Here is a 24013-nt window from a genome sequence, read left to right as displayed (position 1 = left end):
CTGTTTTCAGGTGCCTGTCATATCTGAAGCACATCTAAGCGTACTCCAGCCTGCAATGTCCTTCTGCGGTGAAATCAGTTGATACTTGCGCTACCATAGGCTTGGCATACTAATGGGCTACACTAATTCATCACATTACTTTAAACCTCTTCTGTCATTTTCAGTTACATTTTATTGCATGCTTTTAAAATCTGTCTGCAGTGATTAAACCTATGTATGTTATATAAACCACAGAAAGAGGCACTAGTACGTAATATATATTTTTTAATGCATTAGAAATTAATTAAAAGCTGAGATCAGATCTTGGCGAGATTGATTTAGCCACGAGCGGTTTTTGCACTCGTTCCTCTAAAGTCAGTTAATGAAAGGTGGTTTTATACCGTGCAGCATTTGTTTGCCCACAATGGCGCGATCTCGGCGGATGTGCAGAAAGCTGTGCAGATGGTCAGTTTAAAGTGTCTTAATAAAGGGACTTCTTTTCACCGACATCTCCCCCTCGAGTCGACAAACAGCTGCCGCAGAAATCAGACTCCCTGCAGGCTGCGAACTTGCGATCTGCCCTAACAGAGAAAACGAGAGAGAAGGAAGCAAGGATGACGTGCTGAGGCGAAGGAGCATTTACCGAAATCAGATTGTAGAATATCCTCTCCATTTCTAAAAATTATATGCTATAAATGTGTCCTGCAAGAGTGTACTTTTTAAAAGGATCAACTCAAGGTTATATGCATTAATTAATATTAAGCTGACGGTGTGATTGCTGGTGACATCTGCAAAACACAAATGAATTAGTTATTAAATAAGTTAAGATTAAATAAGAAAACAGAATGGATTCTGTTTGTTGCATTCCTTTGTATGAAACTCCTATCCTGAAAGGATACTCCAATTGCAAGAAAAATTCAGGTTCAGGCAAAAAAAAAAGATTTAAGACACCACAACAGAATTGGCAGGGTACAAACTCGGCATTAGCTTGTTCCTCCACGACCAGCATGGGCCCCTTTGTTCTAAGGTAAGTAGCTGCTGACAGCCTGAAAAGCCAGTTGACGTCATGCGTTCATTTGCACATGAATGACATGATCAACTTTATTTACATAAAAATCTGTAGGAGACCACCTAACTGGAAATTAACTCTGTGCACATAAAAGGCCCTCTGATTTGTAGGCACAACATTACACGAGCTATAATGGAAGAGGGTGAATGCTCGTGATTCCCAGGATCGTGTCCGTTATTTGCTGATTGCTGCTGGTGCTCCGGCAATCAGGAGGAAGCAACGACGCGCCTCGTGAATGGGTCCTCTTTCTTCGCGCTGCTCGTCAGTTTGGTGTCCAGTTGTCTGGTCGTCAGTGGTCTATGAAGTGGAAACAGCTGGAAGCTTGTTCTCCGTGGAGAGCCTGAGATGGGTTCTAACCCTTTTCCAAGGAAAACAGCTGCTCAGACCTTTGCTAAGTCACCAGATGATGTCATTTCATAATTTACACCTTATCTTAATTTGCAGCGCTCTTTGACAGGGATGAGTATTCCATGTGAATGCCGGTTATGTTCATGAGTCGCAGCTGCACGAGTCAGAATTAGCCAGGTGTTTGAATAAGTTTATATTTATGCTCAGTCAGTATCGCTTTATGTTTGTGATCATGAGTAAGTTGCTGGCTTAGAAGAGAACTGGTACCAGTGACTCGTATCAACTGGAACGCCCCCCCGAAGCCGGATTTCCTACTCGGAAAGTTGGAGAATCCTCACTGCGCCCGCGTTCAGTTACCAAGATGGCCGCCCCGTGTGTACACAGTAATTAGAAGCTCCTGTAATATTCCGTTTATTAGCACTTCTGATTATTTTTTGCTGCACTAAATGGGTCGTACAGACAGTATTATGTTTAAGTGCTGTTACAGTGTAATTCAAGTCTTTCATGGGTTATATGGGGACTACAAACCCATGTCGGGCTAACAATGGCTAAAAACAAAAACTAAACACCACTCGAAACTGTGATTAATAGTGTACTTTTTTTCTGCAATTTTGAATATTTTGTATAAATTTCTGCCTCATGTGGTCTTGTAGATTTCATCACTGCAATTACTTCTAGTAAAAAACTAATTAGTTATCATCAAGTTGTCAGTTCGACTTACAATTTGTGTAAATTAAATGGCCTAAATTTAGTTTAACAGTATAGTAACAATATTATTTAATATCAAGATTAAAAAAATAAATGAACTCATTAAAATAAAAACTTTAATTACACTTTACACTCAAAATCAATGCGAACATTGAACACATCACATTTCCACCAAGGTATATTCAGACAAGGCAAGCACTTCCGTGCACTTTCTGACTTCTGGAAAGCCGATAACTTGGATGTGACGTCATTCCTAGGTCTGACTTCTGATCTCCGAGCTAAATGGAATGCACCAAAACAGTGATGCGGCCACTGTGACGTCAGTCACTGGTTCATGCAACTGAGCTTTGAAGCTTTGGCTTCAATTTCAAATGATCTCATCCACACTCACTGACCAGCAAAACGTTGATTCAGCTCATTACGTTGTGTCGGTTTTGCAGAAAAAGGGAGCCACAGATTTATTTTTGGAGCTAGCAACTAATGACCATCAGCGGTATTCCATTAGTTTCCCATTAGCTGCACTTTTAAGACCCAGTGACTATGTCTGTGTTTTTAATGCTATATATTGTTGCAGAATTGGACCAGTAGGGGTCCACTGAGTGGCTCTACTGCTCCCCTGTTCTCCGTTTGGGTGTGTTGTTGTTAGTGGTCTTACAGTGAACATTTTGCAGCAGGAAAACAGATACTCAGTCTTACGTCAGACTGTGAGTACAGATATATATAAACTCAGATTTTCATTTTCCAGTAGTACCCTGCCATCAGTTCAGTGGCACACAAATATGTTTTCCTAGAAAAGTTGTTTTTGATCTGTGTGTCTCCCCAGGCGGTCAGGCTTTCTTTGGTCATGCTCACATGTCATGCGTTGCCCTTCAGGGTTTTATATTTCATCTTTGATAGATCTGAAACAAAGACACGTTAAGAAATGGTGATGTTTTTTTTTTTTTTCTTTTTGAATCAGTGCTTTCAGCAGGTACTTTTTTTTCAGATAACTGCTAATAATAAATAGATATGGGGCATGTTTACATACATTTAAGGGTTTGATTGAGAGTTGATGCCAGATTTGGTGAAGTTTCAGCCATTTCTAACAACTAATGCAATACATTTACCTTGAACGCATCTTTCAAAAAGCCCACGGAAACACCCCCTCCCACCCGCTAAAGAAATTACGGTATAAATCATCCCGTGATGGGGTGTTCATTATTATTCTTTTCCGCAGTCGTGCTATTTCTGTGATTCATTTGAATTATTGACCTAACCCTTGCATTTGATTTAGATTAATATGATTTCAGGAGGACATGGGAATTAAAGATATGAATGTAACCTATTCCCTCGTCTCATCAGTAAGCATCGAGCGGCGCAGGCTTAATGGGTTAAAACCAGTGTCCCCAGTGTCTCTGTGGGTGAGTGGATGAAGCTGAGCCTCATCGACTAAATAAGACTGTAGTAAGGCTGACCCTTCTTACCAGTTAATCACTTACAGTCATCAGTCCTAAGAGACTTAAAAGTCCCACAGACATTATTTGCAGTAACTAGACAGCAAGGGGATCCTGTAGTCGGATGTATAGCTGGTACTGTATATAACATAGATATGATTCTAATTATAGCTGTGATCAAAAGGTTTTTGTGTCAGTTGCTTCAATTCCTCAAACTCAGTATTTCAGTATGTCTTTAACTGATTCTCCCAATATATTATTCAACTTTATTTCAGTAAATTGGTTTTATTTAGCAGGTGAAAACAACTTTTTTGTTACTCAAACAAACTCTTGATTATTTAACCTATTTCCTGCATCTACTACTGTGGCTACTACCCGATCGGCCCTTTTACTGCAATTAGCTCATATTCCGTTTTTAAAGCCGGTGTGTTATTTAAAGCTCGAGTAGACACCTGAGAAGCCAGAATTCTACGTATGAGCATGTGATCTAGTATCGTTTTGCAGATACGCCTCCTATGGGACCGAAAGGAGTGCGCGCCGCGTTATCTTGGAATTCAAGTTACATTCGTGGATACGAGATGTTCAGCCGAAGAGTGAAGTGTCAAAGAAAAAAAAAAGAAAAAAACACGCACACACATAGAACATGATACCCTCCGCACTGGAGGATCCTAGGGGACGGTGTGCTCCGATATCCTCACACAATGGGCCGTAGTTTAGGTTACGTTGCTTAACTGGATTTATTCAAAGAGCGCATGCTAATGAGATGTGTTTTCCAGCGCTCGGTGTCAGAGTGATTCGTCGTATGCCGTGCCGTATGTGCTGGTGTATCGCTGAGCAAATGGAAACTCACAAAAGGCATTTCCTGCTGTAACCTCCCTGGCATTTGTAGGCCGCCACTCAAGATATCTGTGTTACTTACAGATCCTGTTCCACGCAACCTTAGAGGCCTATCATTCAGTATAAGGCATTTTACAACCCAAATCTTTCAAATACACATCTACAGTAGCAACTCCCCGCTTGGCCAAACCCAGTTTGAGGTGATCCAGTACCTAAAACTTCACTCTGCCTTCTTGTCAGTCTAGGGAACTGACCTGCATCTGCTCCGGTTGGCAAAAGGAATAAGTAAACATAATTAGACTGCACTTGCTCATCCCTACTTCTCCGGCATTGTTTATTTGCTTGCCTTAGTCGTGTTATGCTGGGGAGCTGCCAGATTGTCTTGTGGCCCCACCGCCACAGGAGTGACGAGACACAGTGGTGTGTGTAATTAGCAGGCGAGTGTACACAGCTCCCCACAGTGTTCTGACCCCGTCCTGCAGGAGCAACTGCCGCCACAACCGGCGCCGGCCTAGTCAAAACCCCTGCGCTCTCCTTCATCCTCCCCTGTAAACGCAACAAAGCCCACAGCTTGCAGCAGGAGCTAACAACACACTCAGCCTCCCTCTAGCCACCTCCATGTCATTGTGCACCTGAATTGGGGCTACGGGCGCGCAGCCGAGTTCATTAGATATAACTGCAGCATCTTAACTAGGCTATGGTGACTATGCCTCCCTTAAGGTGTCATTAGTTGTTTCCTTCTTCAGAGACCTTTTTGACACTTGTGGACATATAGCGTAATAGAATAATTTAGTTTCGGTCTGGTGAGACTGTTTAAAACTGTATGGTTTATAAAAACATCTGTGTCGCTGCTTGGTTAACAAGCACATTCACTCATTTTAATTGTAAGAACTGTGTTATCCTTGGTATGTAGTAAGTACTGCATAGTTTTTGCAAATCACATTACTGCATGCGTGCTTGAATGTATCCTTGATTCTGAATTGTGTCACATCCTTGTAAGACTATGTGCACAGTAATATTTTTCTTCCAAATTTCTGATATTCGGAAGGAGATGGCTGACTGACGCAGAACATCTTCCTTTATAAACTGCAATTATCGCAAATTTACATAATGTGAATAATGTCACCGAAACAGTCACATAAAAGCATTTCAAAATAACCCTGGCATTTAGTTTCTTTAGTTTCTTTTCTTTCTCTTTTTTTTTTGGACACGTAATTGTTCATAGCCTTAACATATTCAAAGCATCTATTCTGAAATGTGCTCAGAAAGCTCTGCGTCCAGTAATGGCTGCAGGAAAATGTGACAATTAGAGTGAAAAAGTTGTTAACTGTTAATTGTTGTGTTCATTTTGCCTGTCTATAAATAAAGTTTAATGCAATATTTGCGAGGCTGACAATGAACCGAGCCAAAATGGAGCGCGCGAAGCAAACTTTTAATTGCTCCGGTTGTTGTTTTTTATCTATATTAGGCAGACAACAGGCGAGTCAAGATGTTGTGCGTTTCCACAGTGAATGTTTTTCAGCACTGGTTCTAACTTGGACAAAAATCGGATGCAAAAAATCAGTTTGCATTTTGTAATAAATTTGAATTCTTAATTGCAAAAGTGCTTTGTTAATTGTTGTGATTAGAATATTAACCAGCAGAAAACATTTTTTTTTTTTCGGTGGGGGCGCACAGATTAGCTACAGCAGCTGCAAAGCTTAAACTGACTGTAAAACGGGGGGAGAGCGACTGTCATTCAATATACGGTGAGAGAGTGACTCGTTGGCTGACTGAGCTTCTGTCTGACCTGAATTTCTGATAAGGACATGTTGTGCCACTGGTAAAATAACTCACCACCTTGCAAAAGCTTATCCCAGTTGTATTATTCAGTTTGAGTTATGGCAGTTCCCTGTCAGCTCTTTTGTAAACATATTGTCTTGTGTCTACAGTCTGCAGGAGAGGATGCAGGGGAAAGGATGTTCATTTTTTAACAGCGGTGTAAAACGCTGCCTAAATATTCATGACTGCATGAACCCTACTTAATAAAAGAATAAGTTAGTGGTCTCACCTTAAATATGACAACCGTATGCAGATCAGGTTATTTGGGATTTACATATATAGTGGATGCATTCATTTTATCCATATCAAGGAGAAGGCCCAAAATTTAAGCTTACTTTTACTGAATTTGCTGTTTTGAGAAATGTTACTGGTTGTCAGGTCACTTGCAGTCATTTTTTATTAAAAACTACCTTTAATTCCAGTGGATTATAAGCTTATAAAATACAATGTTATAATACAAATGTGAAAATGAAACAATGCAGTTAAATAAAAGTCATAGAACATGCCAGTATTCTGTAATAGAAAGGTACTGGGTTTTCATGACTTTGTGGCAGGGGGCTTCAGTGTGAATATTGGCTGAGGACTCGTCCTCTGGTGAAAAGCAGTGCGATAACATTCTCCAGGAGTGTGTGTTAATGGTTTGTTAAAGGCTACTTAGTGGAGCGAGCAGCGAGCAATTGACAAAACAGTCACAGTTAGTCTGCAGCTTCAGGCAACTGATAAAAATAATTGATCCATGTCTCCAATATTTTGTGCAATTGGGTGAAGATTTGTATTTTATCGAGGGGTAATCAGTCTTTGATTACCAGTATGACAGATGTCCTGTAAAGCGAACTTATTAGCAAATGCAAAACCATGGTCCTAACTTTACACGTCCTAATAACACTTTCAAGCAAAAAGTGATAAATCTGGTTTGTTTGTAACAATACGTGAAATAAATTCAGATTTAAATGAGCAGCAACCTTCAGGGTTGAAATAAGATGACAAAATTCTCATTTTTGGATAAACCAAGAGTGAGGCCGAGTCAGGCACTGCCAAGATGGCGACGACCAGAGCCGCCATACTGAGCTTCAGAACTGCCCTTCAGGAAGTCTATGGGTGATGGCCATGTTTACCCATGGATACAAACCATTTTTGTCAAGTCAATAGTCAGTCCTAAAATGTCATTTTAGAAATGAGTTTCCCCCTTAACTCGCAAGCACGAAGCTGAAAATAGCTGCATACTTCAGCCCAATGGTTTCATTGTCAAAACAAGATCACTACAACAAGAAAATAATTATTGCAGGACCATTATCTTCATAATAACGACACAAGAGCTCCTTATTGTGAAAATGGTGGCAAAATTCATTGATTAATCAAACACTCTTCTGTAATCGGCAGACGCTGAAGTTGTTTACGTCCTTGTTATCAGATAAGCTTCGTACTCTGATGCTCCTTCATTCGTGCCACAGCTTTATAGTGATACCTGAGAGGGAAATTTGCATCTGGATCCCCTTGTGTTAGATTGCCAGAGCAAAGTCGTAGGGCTGATTTAAATAAAGAACTGGGTTCAGATGTGCAGCGTTTGGCAGTGTGTGTGGGCTTGGATGACATAAATTCCTACAATCGGATAAAATCTAGTCACTATGTGAGAAGCCTGTGGTGATGCTCTGTTACTGTAGCTGGCATTACCATGCAGGCAATCGCTGTGCACCACTATTACCGTAGCTCCTGTTTTCTGAGTGGTAGGCTTGCGGAGGGTACGCAATCAATTAGTCACGTCTCTTGCAGCAAGACTTAATATGATAAGGGTAGGTAATCATCCTCTGCAGATATATAATTCACTATTAATAGCCTTTCTGACTCTAAATTTAACCATGACAAATGATTGTATTTCTGAGTCATTTTACCGGCCGCTCACGCTCCCCCATCTTTTCTGTTCCCCCTCCCTAACCTATTTCAAAGAGTTGGCGCTACTGGCCCAAATATGTCACACCTAACAAGGCTTGGTGCAAATTTAGCCTGTCAATATGTGTCAAGCCTCATTCATCAGTTATCGCTCTTTATCCGCGCTGTCCTTCTACTTTCAAATTTCACCACCCAGAGGCTTGACTTTGCCCTGAGCTCGCGTCCCACCCCCAGGTTCTCCGCTTCAAGGTGCAGAGGCAATGACAAGCACTGCCCTTGCTAAATCTGAGTGGGAAAAGGAAATACAGAGGAAGGGATTGAGGACAGATGCAGTGTAAGCAGCTGATTGCGAATCTCTCAGCACGGTTTTGCCGCACAGAGTGTCTCCTGATTGACAGTACCTGCTCTTTACAAACGGCTTCTTTCACGCGAACATGTCTTTGACTTGATTAAAATGATTCTGACTCCATGTTAATAAAATTATCTAATATGGTGCACCAATCAGCCACAACATTAAAACCACTGACAGGAGAAGTAACCTGGCGTTCATGTGGATGTTTCTTAGACATGTTCCACCTAGACCAAACCAGAAACCCCCACTCTATAGCAATGACACACACACAAAAATGGCTTAGGAACAACTCAAAAAAAGGTGTTGACCTGGCCTCCAAATTCACTAGGTCCCAAACTGATCAAGTAACTCTAGGATGCACTGGAACAAACCTGATCCACAGAGACCCCTCAACCCATAGGACCCAAACGCCCCCACTAACCGCATCCTGTTTCCAGGAACCACAAGACACTCTCCGAAGGCCCATGTGTTCCAAATCTTATTTTGACATGTGCAAAGGAGGAAGATCAAGAAGATGTTTTATTCCAAACTCTGTTGTCAGAAATTAATTCATTCAAATGAACAAGGTAGAATCCAAGAAAAACAAGATGGACATAAGCTGCTTCCCACACAGTTTCTCTCTTACATCCCCTAATTTTTACCCCATGTAAGTAAAACATGCACTGTAAGAATGTTTTTATCCTAACTAGAGAGAAACAATCACACTCTTAATCCAAGAATGGATTGGCCCAATTACCAGTATTGGTGTCCAGTAGTAGTGTTGAATGGTATACATAACCACTGACTGGTTTATGACGGGCATGAGAGTCTCACACCTGCATGTGATTCTTTTCTCTTATGTGTACTGACTCACAGTAACACGCGTTGGGTTATTATTTTTTTTTAAACTATTTACTTTAACTCGTTATTCTCACTTAAAGGCCTCACTTTATTGTATATTGTTTTTGTTCTCAGGGTTTGAAAGGTGACCCAGGGCCAGTTGGTCCAGTTGGTCCCAAGGGAGCCAAAGTGAGTGAGTCTGCATACTCGGCTTGATAGAATAACACTGAGATAGTTTTTTTTTTTCTTTCACTCATAAAAAAATAAATAAAAATACTTCAGGGAATCTGTTTGACTTTCATGAGCTGTAATCCCAGTCTCGATAATGTTTTCGCCCATCTGTTTGAAGTGCTGCTATGATTGCTTCTCCAACCATGGCCAGCTAAAGATGATTGTTATAGCTGTCATAACTTACCTTATTGATGGTCATATAGAGGAGCTTTTATCCAAGCACGCGAGAGAGGGAAAATATCCCTCTCATTTTGTTGGTATATTCATAGGGAGATGTGTTTGTAATGGGCATAATCCCTTTATCTTTTCCTTTGTAAACAGCTGTTTCATGACAGTAAAGCCTACAGCAAAGGTTCAGGGTTTGGGATATATATATGACGTTTGGTTTTAAATATTATGACTCTCCTTTTATATGGTTTTAAGACAAGATGGAAGTACAGCAGCAGAGGAGTCAGATGCCTTGTTCTCACCCGCAAACCCCTTTATAATCTGTTCACTGACATCAGTGACATGAATTAGATTAACTCTTGTTGCAATGTGGAATATATTGGTATTTTTCATAAAGTTGTCATTTTCTTTTTATCCCACTTTATTATTTTGCATGTATGAGACGGAACAGGTTTTATTTTTCCTTCCTGTAATTAGTTGCCATACCTCCTGCTTTTCCCCTCCTCCTTTATTGGGTCTTCTTCTTCCTCTTCCTCTTCATCTTCTCCTTCTTCTTCTTTTTTTTTCATGTTGTTGTCTTTTGGTAGAACCCACCGCATAATTGTAGGTGCAATGCACTGTCTGCCAGCCTTGAAGTTATAATGAGGTCTGCGTGTTTCTGTGAAGACAACAGAGAATCACAGGGTATTTTATCCTATTTTCCGGATGGGAGAGTTGGTGGAGGGCTGGAAGTGGCTGTGGAGGGAACGTTTGTTTGTATTGAAACTGACAGAGGGAGGCAGATTTGGAAGCATAAAGTAATGAGTCCCCTGAATATCCCATAGCAGGCATATTTTCACTGTGACATTCATTTAGACAGCAAAATGGATCTGAAGCACCCCTTCTTTTTCCCTCTTTCATCCACATCTGATAAAAGGAAATTACCAGTTGTAAAGTCCAACGTGCTTTATGAAGTGCTGCTGGGATTGTGGTTGAGAGGGGTTTAGAGCGGCATGGAAAATGCCAGACGGCGATGCACAAGCTTTATCTTAAAAGACAAAAACAAAACAAGGCAGGCGGTAAAAAGCGCATGAGATCATTGCTTACATTGGGTTATGCCGGCGTCTAAAGACATCTACGTCTTTCCACGCGTGACTTTTTGCGCCTGCCCGTGTGTCACAGCCACCAAACAATGTTATCATACCTGTCCATTGTTAATGCGGCCGAGCTTTCACATGATATGGCGTGGCTGTGTTTATTTTAGGTCCTGTCACATTTAATAGCACCAGCCCACCTGCCAGTTGTCTGACAGCGCTAGAGTGGTCAGACATGCTTCATTTCATGACGTACTGTAAATACTGTCAGTGGTCTTCTGCAGAGCACATATATATAAATATATATGTATGTTAAAATATTACTGCCATGCGTGCTCTGTCTTATTTTACCTGACCTTCTGTTAACACATGCACTCAGGTCCATATATGATCCGACACGGGCACAATTTTTATTTTATCACTGAACTTACAGTTATATAATGAATGTGGGTTCAAAGTGCAGACTCTCTTTGAAATTATTCACGTCGTAACTCTGCGACAGATGTAGCACTTACAACCATTTTTATAGACAGTCAAACTGGCCATGGACCCCTCTGGGGATCCTCTTTTGTCATGCTTTGCCAGGCCTTTACTGCAGCTGTCTTTAGTTTCTGTTTCTGTTTCTGCCTTCACTTTTGTCTTCAGCAGTTGAAATGCGTCCTCTGTCTTGGGTTGAGTTCAGTTAACAGACTCACCCGTTGGAAAATGTCCCACATCTGCAACTTCAAAAACTCCCGGATTGTTTTCACAGTGTGTTTTGGGTCATTATCCACCTGTGCTGTGAAACGCCGTCCAATCATCTTTGTTTCATTCGGCTGAATCCGAGCAGACAGTATGTCCCTATACACTTCATCAAGAATTCATCCGGCTGCTTCTGTCCTCTGTCACATCATCAATAAACACTAGTGACCCAGTGCCATTTGAAGCGGTGCATGGTCATGCATCACGCGGCAATCTCTCTGATGGATTTGTTCCGTTTTGCAGCCTAAGGATGGAATCTTTCTCTTTTACTGGGTGCTCCTTTGAACGCATGTTGTTGGTTCACAGCAACAGTTTCCAAATGCAAATGCTATACTATTTACCTGTCAATTGTGCATCTCTTTTGAGTCCTTGAAAATAGTGGACTGTCTATAAACATGGTTGTAATTCCTAAAGCTCTCCTACACATTGGAGAGTCAACGTAAGTCCCTGTTGTATAACCGTAACTTAAAAATGTTTTATTGAAAAGGTAAAATGATGGCTGGCCTGATAGTCGGAAAACAAGAAAATTTATTGGATAGGTTTCACTGATTTTTATCTTTCTTTGCAGGGTAATGTGGGTCTTCCGGGAACGCCGGGGCTGCCTGTAAGTTCACACCGTTTTATTTACATCTCATTATACTGACATCCAAAAAGACCTCAAAAATGTACTCATGAGGGAACGACCTAAAATGGATCGACTGGGCTTTGTAAATATCACAGCCTTTTTGGCTGAGCAGACATGGCACACGGTGTTAAAACATCTGGCCCACCGAGACGGAAAGTGAGGCTTTCTCTGTGTCACATTACCATCGCCTGGGAATGGGTCAAACAAGGAGCGCATAGACAGGGCTCAGTGGGCATCCTCACTTGGGCCAAAAAGGATAGGGATGAGCAGCCAGGCAGAGAAGAATGACGCTCCGAGGCTTGGGTTTGAGGGTGGAGGTTGACAGCTAGTCACTGGCTGCATCCTACATGGGAGAGACATACACTTATTGGGTTGGTGGCTGTCCCTGCAGACTTGCTTGCTTGTATAGGTACCCAGGAGGGACCACACCGCGCTTTATGTATTTTCGATCTCATAATTGGACCGGCTGTACATTTTCTCTAGTCCTGTAAAATCCAGCGGACAGAGAACATAACCCACGAACGTACAGATTCCTGTGCAAACACAAATTGAAGTTACACATGTCAGCAGGCAGCAGATATATGTACTCACAGATCCGGGCCCATAGTCACGCATCAACGCATGCTGCGAATGTGTGGACACAAATGCAGATACACACACACACACACACACACAAACACGCTCGGCGCACTGCAGCCAGGGAGTTGACGGCTGCTGCAGATTAAAGGTATACTGCGGGTGGTTAGCTAATTATGTGCACATCATGAGGGGATCAGCCTGCCAGTTTTAATCAGCTCTGGAGTGATACAAAAACGGCATCCCTCTGCTTCTGGCTTGCCCCTTTTATGTCACCAAAGTGCTTACGATACCCCCAGAACACTGCCACCATTCATTAGCCCGTCTCTAATGCTTTTATAAGGACACGCTAAGTAACAATCTTTTTCCCTGACAAGCAAACATGGTCTCAGCAAACTTTCCCGCATTATGCCAGTAAATTGGTCGGCGAGTGTGAAGAAGGAAATGATGGCAGGAAGTTGTTAAAGTAGTGCAGACTTGCTGCCAGTGGATTTGCATTGCACTGCTTGTTACCCAAGGTCAAGACTCAGTGCTCAAAAACCAACCAAAGACCATTGTACCATTGTACATGAATAATTAATATATTGGCAAAAGCAATTGCAGGGAGTTGGAGTCATGTTTTATTTAGGGTGTCACAGGTCAGAGCTCTGACTCTCCTTTTCTAGCTACAGCTGCAGAAATTGTTGGGTTGTCAGCCTCCTTGTTAGCTGTTTTCTTTCCTTTTGTGATTTGGCATCTAACATGAAAGTTGTCGATTTCTGCAAGAAAAGTCAACGGACTTTGACTTTTGGATGCCAATTGAAAGGGGACACCAATTATTTGGCTTGTGCTTGAAAGCTGAGATAACGTATGTGGCCTTGTGGCCCGGTGGACAGACGACTCTGTCTGCCCTTTCCTGACAGCGGCCAGCAGGGTGTCGGGAGAGTTGCAATAGTCATGCCCTAACTTCTCCGGGGGGTCGTCGCGGTCAAGGATAATTATGACCAGTTGTGTTGCACGCCCATATTGAGTGAGCGTCTATTGTTATACGGTTTGAGTCATGTGTGTCTTGTCTCCATAATGAAATGTGCTTTTATTTGTTTGATTTTCAGGCGGACAACGAATGTCTCAAAGGAGATCGGGTAATTCTAATAATTTCACTCGGTTATTTCTGAATTTGTCCTTTCATTTTCTTGTAAACACAGTAATCCTTCTCCTGCCGTTTTTCTCAGGGCCCTGCAGGTGACAAAGGAGAGAAGGTAAAGCACCGATCACGTTCCTTTAAGGCTAGAATCTTATATTCATTTGCTTTCCTTGTTGGACAAAGTGCGCATAACGTGTTCTCGCTCTCAATCAGGAACGACTATTAGGTTCGACAAGCAATTACAAAGCATATCCGCGCAGAAGAACTTGAAAACAAAATCACAACTCAGCATATACCTCGATTAACTTACTAATAGTTTCTTATCAGGATACTTTGTAGAATAATGGAGTGGAGCTCTGATCAACCGAGGCTGAAAATTGCCTATTAAGGGGATATTGGAGAAGTCACCTAGAAGCTGTTCATGAGTAAGAATGGAAACTACAGCAGTACTCACATCTATCTATTCATGCAATTTAAACGAATGCCGTGCTTCCTATCAGTGCAAATAGGCCCGCTGGTTATAATCCGGTCTGCTGAGAACATGTGGCACAAGCATCTGTCTGCAGCAGTGTTTTTGCAGGAAGTCGTGCTCTCCCACTGCAACGCCGAATGTTGTGTTGTGCCGAAGTCACTGTGATACGTCCTTTCCCTAGGGATCGGCTGGAGTGCCAGGTCGGCCGGGGGAACCGGGCAAAGAGGGCAAAAGGGTGAGTAAACAGCAACAGTTGAGCAGTTGCGTGGCCTGACTGGGTGGTTGCAGTGACTGAGAGGACCTGGCCTGGGGAAAGGCCAAACAGCAGCTGAGGAACTGATGATCTGTGGAAAGGGGACTGCGGTGATCTTGTAAAGTTAAAAAAAAAAAAAAAAAAAAAAGGGGGTGGTGGTACGGACTTGTTGTAAGACAATTAATGAATGGGCTACGTGGTCACGGGGTCACTCACACTAACGGTGTGACTGGCAGCACACATGGCTAAGCCCCGCTGAATGACTGCGGCGGACGGGATTCACGTTCCTGAAAGACCTTGATTTTAGATGGACACAATGTCCGTGCATAAATCAACTGAGATATCGTATTCCATTTGTTTATTTGACACCTCAGATTGCAATAACTGTGGTTAGATTACACGTGTGAGTTTATGTAAAGTCTAAATCTGACATTGATATTTAAAGGAAAGCAAAAAAAAAAAAACTAAAGATGGCTTCTCATCAGAAATGTGTAACGTGTGAGAATCTTTAATTGATGCACGGTGGGTAGAGCGTAGGGTGACCGGATGATTGCCACCAGCAAGAATGTTGTTGTTCCTTGACATCAGAGCTGAAAGGCACAGGTGGAGAGAGTGTCCTTTTGTGTACAGTTTAATTGTCTTGGCGTGAATTCCTTTTCCCTGTGATCAGAAATAGATCCTACACTCTATTGTAGGGTCGCTATTTGTCTTTTTATGGGCCGGAAACGGCAAGAAAAAACACCGAAAAAATCTATAAAAACACATGGCATGTTGAGCTGCACGGCACCAATAAGTAGGTCAGGCAAATGCTCTCTTCAGATTAGGCAAAAGCCAAGACGATGCACAAATGTTGGAGACATCTGGACGCGAGCATGTCAAGAATTCCACCCTCATGTGTGTGAAGCCCATAACTTCTCCCAACAATTTATGACCCATCGTCGCTTCTGTTATTTCTCAATGCATCATTTCCCAAAACGCAGGAAATAACAGAATCTATTGGGAGGGAAAGTATTCCACAAAAGTGAGCTCAGAGGCTGTTTTTATTGTTTGTTTTTTAATGCCGTTGTCTCCCCGCCTCATTAGTCATAGTGTTATTTCATACCGAACCAGACATAAGTGGAGTTCTGGTGGAGACGCCCCAGCGTCAGAGGCATCAATTATAGTGTGCACCTTTCTTCAGGACTATGATAAATCTTTCAATCATAATTGGGTTAGAAGAAATAGAAAGTTGCTCTCCGTTTGTGTGATGTCGTGTCCTCATGGTTTCCTATTTAGTATCATTTTTTTTCCATTTTTATAGGTAAAACAGCCATAGGGCTTTCAGCTGGCAATTTCAGACTTTCTGCTGTTGTTGTCGTTGCCGAAGACACAGTTCTGATCTATTAATACTCTGTCTTTGATGGCTGGCTGACTTCATGGTGACTGTTAATGCGCTAAGGTTTCTGCTTATTCTTAGCACTAGGAGTCACATGGAGCAGAAGTTGTTGACCAACCTGTGTTTCTGCAGTTTGACGGCCTATTTTGGGGACGGCAGACATGTATCATTATCAGGGGCTACCTCGTGGCCAGCTGATGCAGCAGGAGGCTCTCACCCAATTAGCAACTTTTGTCCGCGCCTGCAACTTATTGGTTTTGCGGAGGGGCCGTAGCCGCTGTGCAAATGATGCAGAATGTCTTGATGTGGGCTGACCACTCAGCAGCCTTCATAGAATAGCCGGGAGTGGAAAGCTTTCACAAAGCCTTAGATTCAAGCCCGGACCATCTCTCAAACTGTCTACTTCAATTTATTGTTGAGGAAAATACGACCACTCTAAGCCATCTAGATTTACTTCAAGGGGATGTGGAGGACATTGTTGCGGGGGGGGGATGAGGAATGATGCCGTTTGCCCCGATCCTTCTCTAAAGTTTAAAGCAACATATGCAGGCGAGGGTATCAAGGGTAGTCGTGCATCCCCCTCTGTGACCCTATGTCTAGCATGCACAGAATCTCGATTTTGTCCTATTACCTTGATAGATGACTAGTTAAGTTTGTCAGGGTGGAGGTAAGGGCCACTCCAACCATGACTGGGGAAATTTATAGGAATGTATTGGCCCCGCATTACACATTGCCATTAATGTTAATGTGAATGTCTGAGTTCTATCTATTATGAATGGCATTGACACAGAGTGGCAGACGAAGATTAGGACTTTGGGATTCGGTGGCACATTACGGCGGATCTAAAACGAAGATGGGGAGCGCCAGTTAAAAGGAAAATGTCCCCCTTGCTGACTGTGGCGTGCTAAAATATTCATCGCGCGCCGTAACGATGTGCTAAGCTCGGTGTTGTCATTGTAGGCCGGCTCTTTCCTGCGTGGGTTTAGGAGTTGAAGGGCGCAGACGCCAAAAAGGACAACCTGGGGATTTTCGAGCTTCCAGCGCAGTCATTTGTAAGCCAAGTAGTGGGTACGCTCACGCGGCATATGGGACAGTGAAATGCCGGCCCGACTCCCATCGGCAAGTACGATGGGGCTGTGCAATAAACTCTTCTGTGCATGCACAAACGATGTTGATTTAGTGCCAGAGCAGCACAAGCAGCACTAAAAATTACGTAATTGTGTCTTCTCAAAATAGCACTGATCAATGCTCTCCGCTTCCTTAATATTAAAATAACACCACAGTGGGCTCGGTTTATTAATGCGGCGCCAAGTCCTCCCAGCGTACTGTTCTATAGTAGCTGGCACGGGGTTATGAGTGAGTTCAGAGTCAGGCACGGGTTCATCCCTGGGCATTGCAGTGGGTTCCCCTGGATTAATAAATAATCACCTTAAGAAATCCTCCAATTCAAGGTGGGTCTCAGATTTTAATCCACGCCTAACACCACATTAAGCCTTATTAGCCGTATGCACCTGTACAGGAAAATAAGCTGAAGTCGGTGACAAACGCCATGTCGATTCTATGGTTTCCTAAGGAGGCCGTATGATGTTGTCATGTGTAATGGCATAATGGTCCGGCATTTGTTCTCATAAAATATTTTAGGGCCGCGGCGTAAGCATTCTAATTCGATTTTCTTTTATGCGCTATTTTTATACGCCGTGCTCCGTTCAGATAATGCGAATGTAAAGCATCTGGGGCATCTATTGGTTTCCTCCCCTGCTGTCTTGGAAGTCGTCCGACAGATGCGCATGTGTATGAGACATACAGTTGGAGAGCAGGGATGACGAAACTCGAACAAGCCCTGGGAGGAAGCAGGAGATTGCAACTGCTCCGTCTCCAGATGTGTTCCCTTCGAATGAATTATGCACCGCAGATTATTCATTCATACATTTAGCTCATTGGTTATTTATGCGGTTATTTTATTTAGTGAGTCGACACCGTTGGTAAATACATGGATCTGCAGCTGATGAGGAGGCCTGTGTAATCTCTCACACAGAGCCGGCCATCCGGCAAGAGGCGGCGGTCTCGATCGACCGCCTTCGGATTGTCTCACTTTTGTAAAATAGCTCCTCTTTCTCCTGGAGACATTTGCCTCCATGCCTCACCTGGGGATGTGGGCGGCTGACACCGCGCCACACGAGATACCCGCTTCATATGTCAAGGAGATAAGAGGGGACAAAAGTCCCAATAAAGGTGAAAGGGCCCAGATGCAGCGGCCGACCGAGCATCACGAGATGATGGAGTGGAGGGAAAAGCCATTAAAAGACTTAATCTAAAAGGAATCATTTCTCACTAAACAGTCGGATGTGCCGCATCAATACCGCTGATAAAAGGAACCGGGTGGATCATTGATGCTGAAGAAACATCGCGGAAAAGAAGCCGTGAGAGATATGACAAAACTTTGACTTTACTACCAGGCCGTTCATCCCGTGTTGAATCTCCTCCTCTGTCTGGCTACATAATTATATTGACTAATTATAACATCTGAGGAATCTTTAATTATTTTTTACATTTATTGTTTAGCTTTCAAATGTTTCAAATGTAAAGATAATGTTTATGCAAATGTCCTTTACACAGATGCAATTATCAGTTTTATGTAACAGATTTCGGGCTCATAAGGTCCCTCTAAAAGCGAATTTAATGCTTCCCCTTCCTCTGACAGCCTGCATGCAGCAGCATGGGGCTTTATTCTATTCAATCCAATTCACTTTTATTAACGTTTCACGATAATAATCCAAGTTGTCGCAGGATGCTTTACAGCAGCCTGAAACCCCCGGAGCAAGCACGATGGCGACGGTGGCAGAGAAAGACTCCCCTGCGTTACTGGACGTGTCATTTAACCACAAGCGCATATGCCTGCAATCATGAGACCAGTCGGACATGTGATCCTAAAGCCGGAAGTCAAATGAAACTAGAGAAGTTCGGGGTAAACACGACGCCCACCAGTTGGCCGTTGGGTAAGAAGAGCGTTTAGAGAGGCTGTCCTTCTGCGAAACAGGAGAAAAATAATGTAAAATAATACAAACCTCTATCTCGGCCACTGTCACTTTACATTCGTCAGCTGTCAGGACGTCAGATCATGGGATAGCGGATGAATGCGCGTCTGTAATTGTGGTTCAGACACACTTTCAGTTCTTCACTTGCTAAAAAAAAAAAAAATGAAACAATGTAAGTCGACTGCAGCTGCCCAGGCTCTTTAAAATGACACGGATATAACCTGTCAAAACAGTAGAAAAGATCATCTGTCTCATCTCTGCTTGGCAAGCACACTGGTCCACCGTTTCCACAAGAGAGGGAGGTAATTGCTGTCTTTTGGAAGTGATAGTGCTGTTTACATTTTCCATTCATGCCCATGCGCTGAATGACTGAAACAGCTGTCCATAAGTCACGACCAAAGGCACAGGCGTGTTTCTCTTTATTTTCCTCCGTCATCCTACGGTTGACACATGTCTTTGAGGCCGTCCGTCCATACGGTCCGAGCGGCGGGTCAAAGCGTTTTCTCCGAGACGAGAAAACGACTGTGTCATTTTGCACATCTTGTGCTGTTTTCTGTCCCTTTCCAAACCGTGGGACATTTCCCCTCAGCGTGCGCCCGTAATCGGCCGCCGCATCCTACCAGCGCTCTCCTTTTGGATGGCTTTGTGCAGGAGCGCAGAGGTCAGAGCATTAGTGTCGGATTAGATACCATAACATTCATCTACTTTAAAACTAAATCTGTGCATCCTGGTCGCACAGCTGATTGCTCTTGTCGTTTAACCTAATTTGGGAAAGTATGCCATTCTCCGCAAAACAAAATCATGCTGTAAGTGGAATTTAGATGCCTCTCTTGTATGGGACGGAGCAAATGTTATTTCCAGATAATTGAGCCACCACAGTATATATAAATATATATTTATAAGATTTATATTATATCTAATGGACTTGGCTTGGAGGTTCGTTTGGATCAGACCAGAGCAGACAGCGTCAGGGAAGGAGTGATGGCTCACTGAAACATTTGGCAGACGTCTCTTGCTCCATAGGTGGAGGCAGACAGGAACAGCAACTGTAGCAGACTGTTGACCTCTACCAGAGCACCTGCAGCGTGAGATTATTAAGTAATGAGTCCCTGGTGAGAATACCAGCCTTCCTGCCAGAAGTTCTCCATGGGAGGCTGCCGCTGATTTGGGTGATACAGTAAAAGCATGAAATCACGGCGACTATTTATTAGATTTTTTATTTTTTTGTCGTCGTTGTTGTCGTCCAGTTCAGCAGGCCGTATAATGATGTGGTAATTTCGTGTCTTTCTTAACAGGAGTTCTATTTCCTCAGTGGATTCACATTTACAGTTGTGCGCCGTGTTGTTGCACTTCAGTCACATTTGATCGGTCGCTGATCTTTTTAATATTCATATCAATATTTTAAATCACAAATAATGTGTACGTTCGACTGAAGGCACATTTCGCCTCATTCTGGTTCACGCGCAATCGCTTTATTGCACACTTACAGGAAGTAAATGTACAGATTTACATGTGTGGATGTTAAATTGAACGCAGCTCGATTTTGCTTAAGCATAAAACAGGCTCATATGGAGTATATGTAACCGCTGAGACTCATGCGGTGATCATATTGGTGGCGTGTGCCTTCAAAGCGCTGTTTAAACACAGTAGCGTGATGTAGATATGTAGTTACAGTTTTGGCCCGACCCCGCTGAAGCTCAATGGCGGAGTAACACAGAAGGGAAGAATTTACAGGTCAGCAGGGCTCACAGCTGAGATTTTATGGCAAGATTTACGCCCTGTGTGATTTTACAAGCGGGGGGGAGGATTCGTTAACCCTTCGCTGAACGAACGAGGGCAGGTTTTTCTCCTCTCGTCTGTCTAAATTCGTTTTGAGGGGGAACTCGGAGAGCGGCGCCCGCGACACCTGTACGACACCGGGAGGTAACGCGTGTGCCCAGCGCACAAGGCAATTAATCTTGTCAATGTCAAGTGCATTGGGAGGGAGGATGAAACAAAGATTTGACCTGATTGGCTATGAAAAGGTCTCACATTTGGGCCCTGTTGGGAGGGAGGAGGGTTACAGGGGGAACCGTTTGGCACGCGCGAGGACAGATGTGCGGCGCTTTGATTTATCTGTCTGACTCTCGTCTTTCCCGGAGAGCCCCAATTTGGCTACATCCGTGGGTGTCCAGAATAAACACACATTAATTGGCCAATTAATTACAGGGACGAATGGAGGCTGTGAGAGGGACGCTTTGACTGCACCGGCTTTTACCGACACCGCGCGTGTATGTTTGTATGTTCCCGTGCATGAGTGTGAAAAGCTGGTGTTCAAACGGGGGGGTAATGTAGGTCAACGTACCCTCTGAGCATCAGGTGAGCTCGCCGTAGTTGGCCCGAGCCTCAGCCCCCACCCCCCCCACGTGCGCGCATCTACGGCCTTGCGACTTCTTCGGGAGATTGAGCCGTAGCTTGCGGCGGGGTCGCTGTAGCGTTCCCATTCAGAGGGGCCTGACACCTTCGCAGGGCCTGTGTCTAATACTTCCCCAACATTTTTTAAATGTTGTCTCAAAGCCTGCCGGGTTACAGCAGCACTAATGGAGTGTCATGTACCAAGCAGGGTCAGCCCGAATGAATTCAGTCCTCGAGGTATGTCGGTGGACAGGAGGTGAGCGGCCCCTGCGACTGTATATGCGACCCCGTGAGTTTAGTCATCCAAACAATGGGATTTCTCCGGCTCCGAAAGGTCTGGCAGTATACAAAGACGCTCTCCTGACATTTCAGGTCAGGAGATATCGTTTGAGAAACGCTGAGAATGTAAATACCTTTAAAGGGAGGGGGGCGTGTGTAGGGGGGGGGGGGGGTACTTTTGATGTATGGATTGAAGCGTGCCCCGGGTGCGCTCTGTCTGTGTCAGCCTTTTTTTGCCAATGGGAGGAGGGAGGAGGACGTGGGGAGCAAAGAGTGCAGGGGGGGAAGGAGGGAGGAGGAGCTGATCGTGGGGAGGAGATGGACCCCCACAACACCGCAGAACACAGAGGCGTGGTAGTGGCAGGCTGCATCACTTACAGGGCACTGTTACGGCTTTCCATCCGTATTCTTGATTCTCCACACTCTCATCCTGCCTGCAACCTATTTAGATACATTCATCTGTGTCCACTTTAATGGCGTGCCAGGGAGCAGGGCATTGACAGTGGTCTGATATTATACAGACAGTAGTGTGGGGGACCTCGGTGTAATCTGTTATGCGTGGTGAGTGATATGAAGCATAAGACTCGCCGAGGGCTACAGTACCCGGAGAGAGCGCCTTGTGGATCGTTGCACAGTGTATTCTCTCTGACCTCAAATATTTGGTTTGTAAAATGAACCAGGGTTTATTCAAAGTAGATTTTCAGCCTCTCCTATTCACTTGTGGGATAATGCATTAATGAAACACTCAGTATCTGTAAACATAGGATGGGGGCAATCTGCTCTGGATGAATAATACGGCCAAAAGTCCAGATGAGACTGTGAAATTGCGAAAGAGCCAAGACTAATAACAGCCTCCATTAGGGGATGAGAACATTCGAAAGGCAGCGGCGGCCCAGCGAGGAGCCAAAGCAATAGGCAGCCCAGCTTGCGTTGAAACACTGCGCAGACATTCAGACGATCGGTGGGAGTTGAGATCAGAGTTAAATATAGATTTATCATCACTTCTTCGCCACATAAAGATGCAAATTCGGATAATATCATCGGCCCCCTTTTCCTCTCCTTAGGAGTTGTTAAAGTCAATGAGCTCTTAAAACCCGTCGCCGAAGACGTGCCACAAACGTGGCTGTTGTAAAGAGCTGCTCCGAGGCTCCCTTGGGACCTCCACTTCCAGCTTGGATTCTATAGACAATCGCTGTCTGCATTTCCTGTTTGCCCCAGGCTCTGGTGTTTGCACACTGTGCGGTGGCGAGGAGTCGGTTGTTTGCAGGAATAGCACCATAATGGTTATTTTACCCAATGATATGCTGCATTCTCCGACTGGGAACCCTTGTAATGCCACCTGTGTCCCTTTGTATTGTGTGGCAGCTGAAAAGAGGCGTAATGCGGTATGAGAATTATTGTCACTCTCCCTCACTCTCAGGCAGCGTCTTGCTCTCGCCTTTTTCCTTCTCCTCGCGTCGTTGTAAGCCCTCCGCTGAAAAAATCTCCTATACGGTATTCAGTGCCTAATTGCCAGACTGCCTAATTAGGGATGTTACCCAACACCCATCATAGATTCATGCATTGAGGACATCCATCGTCTCTCGGAGAGAACTTACAGTTTCCTCGCCGACTCTGTCCCCTGCCATGTGCAAAATTTGTGATGCAACTAGTTTGCCATCTAGTGGCACTTGTACAAATAACCGTTTAGTCACATGGGCTCCATGATTGAGTTTCTGAGAGGAAAGCCTTCATGGAAAGCTTTAGCCAAGAGACTATAGGTGCAATCTTGGCCAGCTGAGCTGTGTCTTAAGTCGGCTGCAGTGTCAGCCGTCTCTTTATACGTCCCTGAATATTTAGATGGCTGGGAGTTAAAGAGAGCATTGTGTGCCAGTCAGAATGGTGAAAAATGCTAAGCTGCATTTGAGCCCCTGCCAGGCAGCTGTCGGCTTTGCCGTTCTCTTCCTGCCCCGGCCGCTCCTCTTAACCCTCAGTAAACAACTGGAACAAATCCTATTTTATTAAGGCTTTTACCAAGTGCAAGGGATCTCTGCAAGCTCCAGTGCCCAGGCATTTTCTGAGCCTGTGCAGTGTCCTAAGATGGCATCCAGCTAGGGCAGTAAGAAGAAGGAAATTTGCACTGTGTGTCTCTAATTGGATCCTTAATAAGAAGCGGGCGAGGCTGCGCGCTCCGCACTGTCTTCTGCGATATGTCAAGAAAGCAGCATAATCGATCTGTACCTCAGAAGCACGGATAGCTGATTTGGCAAAGTGAAAACGGGTTTGGTTGGTGATGATTCTGGCAGCTGCAGCATATTGATTTGAGAAGCCGGTGCAGATTCACTGAATATTAGTGTCTCTCATGAGCTGAAACTAACGCCTGGCAGCAGCTGGGCTGATGCAATCATATGTAAGTATGTGAGTGTTATCAATGGA

At 43.9% G+C, this 24013-nt stretch overlaps 1 protein-coding gene and 1 long non-coding RNA gene across 9 annotated transcripts in view; one reads left to right on the top strand and one right to left on the bottom strand.

Annotated features, from left to right (window-relative positions):
* Nucleotides 1-24013, top strand: part of LOC125018827 (collagen alpha-1(XIX) chain) — a 109146-nt gene that overhangs the window by 28555 nt on the left and 56578 nt on the right. For 7 of the 8 annotated variants that reach the window (XM_047603211.1, XM_047603215.1, XM_047603213.1 and 4 more), the window contains exons 12-16: nucleotides 9389-9442; nucleotides 12035-12070; nucleotides 13759-13788; nucleotides 13879-13905; nucleotides 14444-14497. In XM_047603211.1, coding sequence (XP_047459167.1) covers nucleotides 9389-9442; nucleotides 12035-12070; nucleotides 13759-13788; nucleotides 13879-13905; nucleotides 14444-14497 — 201 coding nt within the window. The remainder of the gene's footprint in view (nucleotides 1-9388; nucleotides 9443-12034; nucleotides 12071-13758; nucleotides 13789-13878; nucleotides 13906-14443; nucleotides 14498-24013) is intronic. The other variant, XM_047603210.1, reaches the window with a different exon arrangement.
* Nucleotides 148-19259, bottom strand: LOC125018830. Its single transcript, XR_007113997.1, has 4 exons — nucleotides 19147-19259; nucleotides 18956-19072; nucleotides 10139-10310; nucleotides 148-560 (listed from the first exon to the last, which is right to left on the bottom strand). It is a non-coding gene; the product is annotated as an uncharacterized LOC125018830 (long non-coding RNA).

This window comes from Mugil cephalus, chromosome 13 (genome assembly GCF_022458985.1).
Source record: "Mugil cephalus isolate CIBA_MC_2020 chromosome 13, CIBA_Mcephalus_1.1, whole genome shotgun sequence".
In the NCBI taxonomy this organism is placed as follows: domain Eukaryota; kingdom Metazoa; phylum Chordata; class Actinopteri; order Mugiliformes; family Mugilidae; genus Mugil; species Mugil cephalus.
This window is presented reverse-complemented; position numbering and strand designations above follow the sequence as displayed.